This window comes from Typha latifolia, chromosome 1 (genome assembly GCF_019914945.1).
Source record: "Typha latifolia isolate L0001 chromosome 1, TyphaL0001v2, whole genome shotgun sequence".
NCBI lineage: Eukaryota > Viridiplantae > Streptophyta > Magnoliopsida > Poales > Typhaceae > Typha > Typha latifolia.
In genome coordinates this window covers 19,071,594-19,082,277 of record NC_133086.1, presented here as the reverse complement: position 1 = coordinate 19,082,277, position 10,684 = coordinate 19,071,594, and the positions used below count along the sequence as shown (strand labels likewise).

General features: G+C 37.2%; 1 protein-coding gene across 1 annotated transcript; it reads left to right on the top strand.

Moving 5' to 3' along the window:
* Positions 1-3,883: 3,883 nt before the first annotated feature.
* Positions 3,884-10,139, top strand: LOC140792877 (polyadenylate-binding protein RBP47C'-like). Its single transcript, XM_073144105.1, has 6 exons — positions 3,884-4,284; positions 6,378-6,831; positions 8,845-8,894; positions 8,980-9,110; positions 9,258-9,354; positions 9,792-10,139. The coding sequence occupies exons 1-6, from the start codon at positions 3,967-3,969 to the stop codon at positions 9,945-9,947; spliced, it is 1,206 nt and encodes a 401-aa protein (XP_073000206.1). The 5' UTR covers positions 3,884-3,966; the 3' UTR covers positions 9,948-10,139.
* The last annotated feature ends 545 nt before the right edge of the window (positions 10,140-10,684 follow it).

The window sequence follows — 10,684 nt, the reverse complement described above, 5'->3', positions numbered from 1 at the left end:
GCTACTTGTACAACTATCCGAAACTGAAAAAAATAATTGCTTGTCTCATGGGCTAGCTAGTAGCAGAATGCAATCGAAACAATCCACTTGCATCCCAATTAGTATACATCCAATGTCTTGTATCGTCTTCTTTTAAGCTATGACAACACTTTGCTTTCTTAAACACTGGGCCAATGGGAGGAGCAATGCCTTAGTGCTATCGATCAAAAATCTCTTTTCTAGATTTAGAAGTAGAAACTGGCATTCAACCATCCAAATATTACTAATTTAAGCTAAGTGGACAAACAATTGCAGAGGAATCTTGCACTAGTCAATGGATGCACTAGTGAAGTTGAGAATAAAGGTTGGTCTTCAGGTAGCCATGTAAGGCAAGGAGGAAACTGTGAGATCCTTTTCCATTGTAATCACGTAGACATCAAGCTAACCTCTGCGTGCTAATAAAATAGTCTGAAAAAGTTTCACTGGAAGTTAGTGAATATATTGAGGGAGGTAATGTGATTAATAACATTTGTTATTTGTCTGTGGACTATATTGGAAAGATCTCGGGGAGTTAATAGGAGCCATTGATCACCTCAACTTTAAAGGCCCACCATACTCAGCCTGGATCCGTAGAATATGGGGACATCAAGCAGTGGATCTCTGTAGGCATTTACAGACAATACTTCTGGGGATCCAACTGGCTTGTAAAAAAAAAGCTCGTTTTTTTATGGAGAAGACGAGTCGTTAAGCGGTAAAAGTAAAAAAAAAAAAGAAGAAGCAAACATTGATGCACTCACTTTGGGCTCTCTTTAGATTTAAAGGAGAAAAAGAATAATAAACTATCGGTCTGAAAAGAATAATAAACTATAAGTCTCTTTCTTTAATTAGCAAGAAGTGGTTCTCCTGAGCATCACTTTAGATGAATAGCGCAGTTTAGATTACTCTCCCGACCACTATAAAGCTAATACATTTATGTATACAATGCAAGAGAAATTTCAATTGTCTACTTCGAGCAGGCTTTGTTGGGTTTCAAATTTCTCTTGCATTCTACAAGTAAAAAGTTGTCAGGACACATTCTGATTACTTTTGCCATCACTATAAATAGCTCAGTAGAAGAGTGAACAAAAATGTGTCTTTCTTCTCCTCCTCCTCCCATCTCTCTCTCTCTCTCTCTCTCTCTCTCTCTCTCTCTCTCTCTCTATTTATCTCTGTGATGGCGGCTGGAGCTAAGCCTTCATACATTAAGATTGCTTATGTTGTTCTTGTTGGTCTGATCATTGCTAGACAAGTAGTAACATCTGAAGCAACGTACGTGATGGCAGAGAAGCATAAGGGCAGGGGAAGCAAGGAGCACCTCGTGAACTCACACACAACAGAGAAGCATGAGTGGCATACGCCAGTGGTGCCTACTGATGACACTCGACCAAGTACTCCTGGACATAGCCCTGGGGTAGGCCATAGACTTGGAAAGAGGGTTGCTGGTGAAAAACAGTAGGATAGCTTCATTAGGTGTTCATCAAACTCCTCTTATATGCATTTTTCTGGATTCTCATATATATATACATATATATATATATATATATATATATGTGTGTGTGTGTGTGTGTGTATATATATATATTCATGCATGTTGAAGGATTTCTGTGTCTATGTGATGCACAGGATTAGGTGAACATTTGCTTTCATATAGTTGTGTGCTTTTCTTATATTTCCTTTCAACTTGTTTTTTTCTGGGCGAGAGAATCAATATAGCTTTGGCACATTCTCTTCAGAATTATTTTCGTAATTATGTATGTACTTGTATAAAATTATACAGAGCTTATGACCAAGATCAATAAAGAAAAAGGGATTGCTGATATGAATCATTTTGCATCAAAATAATGATCTAATAATTTCTCAAAGAGGCGAACAAAATGTGCTTATCACTTATCAGGGCATGCAGCCAGGCAACATGGGGGGTCTTAATTATCATGTTAACAAAAGAATCTGCAAATATATGGACAATTGATCACTGTAAAATATGTTAAAATTAAAATTACACCCAAATAATAAAAAATAAAGAAAGGTTTGAATGAATGCTAAAAAAAGATCTCTCATAGCAATCTTAACCAAGAAGGAGAACAAGAGGAGATACTTCTTTAATGAAGCAATCTTTGCTACTCTTTAATTAATCTAGCAACCCATGATTCTCATGTAATTGAACGTTTCAAAATATTATCTCGACGGAAAAAGTCGTAATTAAGCTCTGATCCTTAAAAAGCCTTTGACTCTCCAAATGAGCAACTTTGATGGCCAGCATTTAACCTCTCCTCAGTCCAACTTGTTTAAGCCAGAGTTCCTCTCGATTCCAACTTCTTCCAACCATTGATTGGGAGAAGGTCTCTATCTAGACTGGCAACTGGGTTTTATAGAATTGGCTACGTTTATGCACTACAGCTATCAAAGCACAAAAAGGCATGGAAAGAGATGGTGCTCAATCTTTCAAGCTTTTCCATTGTAGAGAGAGGGAATGCTCCATAACCTTAGGAGCCAACAAAGGATCTTGGAATCATCATAAAAAGAAATGTTCCTTTAGAGCACTTGCAATCCTATGGTTGCCAACATTCCATTCTACTTCCCAAACTTTTTTGTCATAAAAGGAACGAACGCCAATCTTTCCAACGACCAATAAGCACAAGATACTGCTACCAAATCACAGACATCCTATGCGAGAATTTGTTTGGAGTTGACCGTGTATTTTATCCGATTTTATTCTTCAACATAACCAATTAACCTCGTAACTTTTTGGGTAGTTTTCTTTTTCCTAGTACTAAGAAGTCAAAAGGTTTGCTGCTAAGGAGAGATGAGAACCATCTAATCTCAAGTTCTCAACTTACTGGAATATTCACTAATGAAGAGGCTATAATAAGTTTCTTATTAATCTTAGTCTTAACGTATGTTTCAAATAAATTCATGAAAAATATGTTTGCTCACTCTGCTATAGTGTTATATGTTATAGTATTCTAACTATATTAAAATACGATCTAAATATGAATTACATTAAACACAGTGGAAGCTGGATTAGGCCAATAAATTCAACATATTAAAACAACTTGGGATACTTGCCCAACACATGAATGGGTGGACAATTAGGATTGCATGCCTAAAAAGGCACTTAATATGTTGACGTGTATTTAACGAGATACTTAGATTGATTCGAACATATACGGCTCATACCGTATCTGAACTCTTACCTCAGCAATATCATAAGTCACCCAAAAAATTATTTAAATAATTTAATACTTTTATAAACAGTTGAAATAAAGAAGCAGTTCATATTAACTACTAGATATTTTTCCAGCACTTTTATCACACTAAAAAATTTAGCACTTCCCCAATGTTATCCTAAATCTATTTCAAATGAAACGCTAAAAATAAATTAATATTTTATTAATAAATATAAAATCCTGAATAGTTTATTAGTTCATTTAAGTTAGTAATGACTGGTGTGTGAGTTTAAAAAAAAACATTTGATAATAAAGTTTATTAGATGGATCAAAACAACAAACAAAGAATTATTATTATTATTATTATTATTTAAAGGAAGTCCGTTTTGGTAAAAGAAACTCCTGGCCAAGGGCCAACATGGCTAAATTCTCATCACAATTTCGTAATTTGCCAGCCATTGTATTTGAATTCACACTCAAAAGGTCAGAACGAAGAACCCAGAAAAGCACCCAACGGGCTGGGCCCAATCAAAGGCCGACACCCAACGTGGATTCGGTCAAACCTTACCGCTCCCTCTCCTCAATCTCCCCATCAACGGTCAGTAACATCTCCACGATCTTAATCTGACGGTCTAAAATGCACCTCTTCTCAAAGCCGTCTCCTATTAAGTCTCCACCTCAACCCAACCCACGAGGTCTCTCTCTCTCGCTCGCTCGCTCGCTCTTCTCTCTACTTCCCCTCGACCTCGTCTCTCCTCCTCGATCCTCTCCGGCGACGGCGATGCAGCAGTCGGCGGCAACCGGAAGAGTCGATCCCCAGCAGCAACCGCAGTGGGTGGCGATGCAGTACCCACCGGCGACGGCGGTCGTGATGCCGCATCAGATGGTGGCGGCGGCGGTGCCGCCGCATCCGCCGCAGTTCGCGCAGCACTTCGTGCCGTTCCACCATCCGCCTCCGCCGCCGCAGCACCACCAGAACCAGGCGGCTGCGGCGGGTGGCGGCGGGGGAGGAGAGGAGAACAAGACGATCTGGGTAGGGGATCTCCACTACTGGATGGACGAGAACTACCTCCATAACTGCTTCGGCCACACCGGGGAGGTTAGGGTTTCTGTTCTCTTGCCTTCTCTTTCATAATGGCTTTCGATAGATCTTGGAAAGTTTCCTTGACAGTGGGTTTAACCAAGGAAAGATCGATTGTTGTTTTGATTGACTGGTTGGTAAAGAAGTGGTTTTCAAGAACTTGTGCGGTGAGATGGTGATAAAAAAGTGGATCTTTTCAGCATCGATGGTAGATCGGAGATAAAAAGTCATATATTTAATAGGTCTTAATCTATATTTACGACCCTTTAGCGGAAGGTCAGATGTTAAACAGGTAAATAGTTACTATAATGTGTCAGGCTAAGGAGATGTTCTTGCCTAGGAAAGAAATTTGTAATGGCAGGACAAGCGAGATCTGAAGTTTAGCTTCTGAATATGCTTTGCAATCTAGTAAATATAGTTCCCAAGTTTCTTTTGATATATGTGGATCGATGTAGCCAAATGCATCTTTATCTGGTCTTGGTGATCTCAGGCGTGCTGAAACCATCCAAATCAGAACTTCACGAGGCTGGCCAAAATTAAAATGACGATAGATTCTTGGAGCCTTTGTCCAATGAGAATGAGAATTATTCAGAGGAATTGCAGGAATTCTGTATGTAAAGACATGTACTGTTATAATTGTTGAAGAACCTTCTATAAGTAGGAGAGAGTATTTTATGAGTGTGGTTGATAAGGCCATCAGCTCTTTAACTTCATAAGTAAACAAATTACAGGATATTCTTGAGTTGAGATAATCCTCTCCTGCTAGGTTGAAGTCAATTAAAAATATCAAGTAAATGGATTAGTCTTTCTTCCTATCACTCACTTAGTGGTCCAGTGTGCCCATAAGTCCAATCCAAGTAGCTTTTGCTAAAGAAACTTTGACTCAACTCACCACCAAGAGCCTTATCGAGCAAACATATTCTCTTACTATGTCAGAATTGGTCATTAAGATCTTTAGAATGCTTGTGTCTACCAGTGTGGCTCTTTTTGATAATATTAGAGATTTAAATAGCTAAGATTTTGAAATATCAGCCACATTTTTGGTTGGAACCTTGGAATCTTGATTGCAATATTTTTGGTGGCTTTCAGTAATTTTCAATCTTGATTGCAATATTCTTGATGAAGAATACCAAGAAGCCACGGACAATGAGTTCATGAAAGTTCAAGACAATTTAAGCTAGTTATGAAACATAATTTTGGAGTATTTGATGCAGATATAAATTGAATTTCTTGGACATATAGAGCATGCGTGTAAGTGTGTAAGTAACCATCCAATTGGCTCCTTTTCTTCCAAAAAAGGAAAAAGAAATAGATATAGAAATTCTTTGACTACAAGGTAAATGAATTTAGATAAACTAAACATGCTTCTGCCATTTATAGGTGCTTTCTAAACATAATAGATATGAAAGAGGCTTCTTTTACTTCCATTTTGGTGGGAATAGTCCAATGATAAGTGTTGAAGCTATATCACCTTATGTCATTTTCACTTCTTATTTTAGTAAAACGGCTTTCAAAGAAAGAGACAAAAAATCCCTTTGACTAATCCTTAATAGGTTATGAAATCTGGGCATAACCTTACTCGTGCCTATCAACATGGGTCGGGATAAGGCCGCACCAGTTCAGCATGCACCCGTGCTGACCGACATGGGTCGGCACAACTCATCACAAAGTCATGCCATTGGCACAACATATGCTGGGTGTCAGGCTCTCATCGGCATGAGGCGTGCCAACCGACATATCCATTTCTACTCTAGTTACTCAGGTAGATTAGTTCTTAGTGAAATATTAGGTTTTTACTAGTTATTCAATGCCTACAATTTTACATTAAATGCATTTAGTACATATAGGAGATTGGTTGTTGAGTGATATTCTCTGGAAAAGACAAAATTTTACAAAATAAGTAACGAGTTTACAACAGGTATTTCATCTTATAAATACATGAATGGTCTGCAGTTTCATCCTTCCACTATTATGCTTACCTGGATGTTGATTTCCTAACTTTGAGGGCTAACTACTAGTCTAATCTTCTACTATCTCTTGGCTTATGCTTACCAACCATTTGTTCCACTTGATGGTGCCTGTAACTAAATATCACGGCCTTTTTCTTTTAGGTTGTATCAATCAAAGTTATTCGAAATAAGCAAACTGGACAGTCAGAAGGATATGGTTTTGTAGAGTTCTATACACGTGCAGCAGCTGAAAAAGTACTGCAAAGCTTCTCTGGTCATATAATGCCGAACACTGATCAACCTTTTAGGTTAAATTGGGCTTCATTTAGCATGGGAGAGAGGCGCTCGGATATTGCTTCTGACCACTCTATATTTGTTGGTGATCTAGCTTCTGATGTAACTGATGCAACATTGCAAGAAATTTTTGCTAGCAGATACCCATCTGTAAAAGGTGCAAAAGTTGTTATTGATGCAAATACTGGCCGGTCAAAGGGTTATGGATTTGTGAGATTTGGAGATGATAATGAGAAGACTCTTGCCATGACTGAAATGAATGGAGTATATTGCTCTAGTAGACCCATGCGTATTGGTCCCGCTACCCCCAGAAAGTCTTCTGGTATATATCAAGTTTTACAATTATTAGGGCAGAAAGTATGTGCATTTGCATTTATATTGCTGCTTTTGCTTGAGTAACTGATTGTAGTAGTTCTTTTTATGTCCTTATCCCTAATCTTTCACTATCATAAACTGGTTTCCAATGGAGATTTGGGTTATAGTGTGATACTTTTATTTAGATTAAGCAAGGAGAACTTTTCAAAGACATCTTCGTTTTCAATCTCTGTAATTCGCTTGCTATATTCTGTGTCATGGTAGACTGCTCATTTACTAGACGATATTATATTTTCATAAAATAATGTTTGCACCAAAACTGGATTACTTACTCTTGGACATAGTATAGGCTGCTTGATGTTTGTACTATTTATGTTTGTGTGGTGAAGATAGAATATATCATGTCAATGATGTTAAATGAATGAACAGACCTTTACTACTGAGCATGTGCTGTTCTGTGTAGGAAGTTACCAACCTTGTGACCATTGTATTATGTATTATTTTGGTTCAAGTTGCATAGATTGGTTAGGGATGGTGTTGAATAGATAGTCGGCTGGTAACTTGGTAAGTTTTGTATAGAAGTGCTTTACAGATTTTTGCTTTTTTTTATGCATGTCATTGTTATCTTTGGTATGATTGTATTATTGGCATATTTTATGAATAATTTCTGATAATTGTGTGTTTGATGTAATTTTAATTTTTCAAGTCAGTTCCTTTCAAAGATGGGTTATTTGTCCAGCTCTTTTGCCTGGACCAAGTTCCTTGGCAATAATTTTCAATTGTAGCCGGAAGTTACTGCTTTCTCGATATTGTTCACCTGAATAAGTACATTGTGTGAAATGTTTTGCTTATTAATATTAAAGGAATGTCTTATTTGTATTGTCTTCAATGATGCATGTTATTGCATTATCTGGCAGTAACAATATGCCGAACATAGGTGATATTTATGTGTCAATTTTCAATGCAGAGGAGCTACCCAGCATTAGTTAGTATCACATTACTCAGTGGTAGTTTATGCAAATGCAGCAAATCACTTGAAAAAGTGAAAATAACCTCAAGTGGATCTTGAAATGACCCTTTTGAAGAGGGGAAAAAAGGGGTTGTGGCACACAGTACTCCTAGTGCATGGTCTGGGGTGGGCAAGATTCACGCATATTTATCCGTACTTCTAGGGCAACCATGACTCAAGCCTTATTGTTACACTATGTGATTGCCTTCTTAAATAGAGAAACTCTATAATTTTCTCGTAACTCAGTTTTAACTAGGTCTTAGTTAATCAACTTGGATTTATTTAGTTTTTTTAATATGTTCTGATAAGAGATGAACTATTTTTCTCTTGTCACATTGTGCATGGAACTCTGACTTGTAGATCTTAGTAAATCTGCATAGATCTACTGAGATCCTGCATCTGATTTAGTGGAAGAATCCTGATTTAGACAGAATACGGAGGAAGTCACTTTTTAATCATATAAGAATGCTTGTTTATTTACCTAGATCTTCAAAGATCTTCAAGATTGCATCTGCCGACAAGTAAAATCAGATCACGAAAACATTTATAGAATTTTTTTGCTATAGAGGAGATATCACATAAACCTCTTCTTCCCCCCCAACAAAAAGAAAAAGAAAAGAGGAAAAAGAACAGTTAAGCACCTTTGCTTTCCTCCATAACGAAGTGTGGCCATCTGCCTTCTATCTGCTTCTAGATTGGTATCTTATTTACCCCCCCCCCCCCCACACACACACACAACCAGTAGCATTCATGTACTTTCTTGTCTTAACTCATATCTACATGTGTGATATCCTTGGCTACATCATTTTTATCAAGAAGAACGATTGAAAATTTGATGAAAGTCATTGAATGCATGAAATATTGGTGGGTTCTCATGTCAATGCTATGATACCAGTATTTGGTTTGGCAAACATGTATTGTGCTTGCTTTATGAGCTTTCTTGTAAGTTGGTTTTGAAATTTAATTCATGCAACTGGTGATTGTCTTCTCCTAACAAACATTTCACTTTAGGTTCCAATGGTGCATCAGCACAACTAGATGGAGATTCAACAAATACAACAGTGAGTTCAGTGTTTTTTTTTTCTTCTCTATAATTCTCAGTCTATAAGTTTTATCTGTTTGCAATTGATCCTGCCGCTGCTATAGGTATTTGTTGGAGGACTTGACCCTACCGTCAGTGAAGCTGATCTCAGGCAAGCCTTTTGTCAGTATGGTGACATTGCTTCTGTAAAGATTCCAGTTGGGAAGCAATGTGGATTTGTGCAATTTGTGCAAAGGTAGACCTGAAAGTTTACAAATTTTCTATTGAGCTGTATAGACCCTGGTTGTTATCCTTTTCTTTTTGTCGCTATAGCTAGTTCTGACTTTCTTATGGACACATCATTTAATGCTGAAATACAATTTTCTTTTTTTTTTTTTGGTAGAAACAATGCTGAAGATGCATTGCAAGGGCTGAATGGAACAGTAATAGGGAAGCAGACGGTTCGCCTTTCATGGGGTCGCAACCCAGCAAACAAGCAGGTAATGCTCATTGACACTAGAACCACTTCTAATGATGGCATGCGTTTTTGGATGATACGAAAAACTGAAGCTGTTGGTCAACTACGGTGAAATTTAAACCATAAACATAAAGTGATAAAAAATTTGGAAGATATTGGGATTTTTTATGGTATATTAATTTATCAAGAAGTATCTTCAATTGACACAACCAGGAAAATCTGCTTATAGTACTTTCGGCACCATAATTGATTTTAAGGAAATCACTATGTCAGAGCTGAAGCATACAAATTATGGTTCGCTTCTGACTGAACAATGTTGCACCCAATAACTAAAGGCATTTAGAAGATCATTATGTAATAAACCAGTAGTTCTATCCACATACCTTTATTAGAATCTTCAAGTTTCCAGTTTTTTCCCTTTATTCATTTGCTATGTTTTTATCTTTTTATCTTAAGCAGATGAGGGCTGATGCTGGTAATCAATGGAATGGTATGTATTATGGGGCACCGTACTACAATGGGTATGGTTATGCGGCACCAGTTCCTGACCCGAGTATGTATGCTGCTGCATATGGGGCATATTCCTTCTATGGTAATCAGCAACAAGTAAGCTGAAGAGAGAATTGCCCTAGTTGTGGACTTGTGGTCAAATGAGAAGTAGATTGCGTCCTAGGTGAGTTAAGATATAGTGACTTGTTATGTAAAGTGCATTCCAGAAACTAGCACTTCCTATTGAGTCTCAAATTTTCTGTCAAATTCTCTTAAAAATTTTGACGTTGCCAGAATTAAACTTAGCTATTTAAATCCTGTTTGTGTGCCTCATTATCTATGGTTAACCAGTCAGGCCTTTTCAACTATGATTATGTTACTTTTTTTTTGGTCTTGAGAAGAGGCTATTATTATGTTAGATATCATCGAAAATTTTGGAAGGTTTGTATCCTCTAACATTAATTGATGTGAGGGTTTGTATCAACTAGTAACAATCAGAAGTGTTTTGGAGTTGGTAATTGAAGTGTATCTATTTAAGAAATTAGGCAATGATCTTACAAGTTCTGGATCTATAGATTGCTTTATTGGGATTTTATGCCTCCTTGACTCAGATATGAGTAACAGGCGGAAGATGATCCTAGATTTGAAACCTCATCTTGGTGTCTGTTGTATGCCATTAATTGTTCTCTATTTACCTGAGAATGTATATATCAGTTCTGTGAAGTCAGACTGTTGATTCTAGGGAGTAGAAAATTTACTGGTACTCTGGTAGTCTTTCAAATGAGTTGGTAAAGATCAATGTATAATGCAGCTGAATTAACTTTGCGGGCTTGTTAAAAAGATTTGTGATATGAATTTGTCTC

Excerpts from the sequence above, each read along its gene's own strand:
- LOC140792877 (XM_073144105.1), top strand. The coding sequence starts at position 3,967 with ATGCAGCAGTCGGCGGCAACCGGAAGAGTCGATCCCCAGCAGCAACCG. Across the intron at positions 8,895-8,979 it reads GAGATTCAACAAATACAACA|GTATTTGTTGGAGGACTTGA; the intron begins GTGAGTTCAGTG and ends CCGCTGCTATAG. Across the intron at positions 9,355-9,791 it reads GCAACCCAGCAAACAAGCAG|ATGAGGGCTGATGCTGGTAA; the intron begins GTAATGCTCATT and ends TATCTTAAGCAG.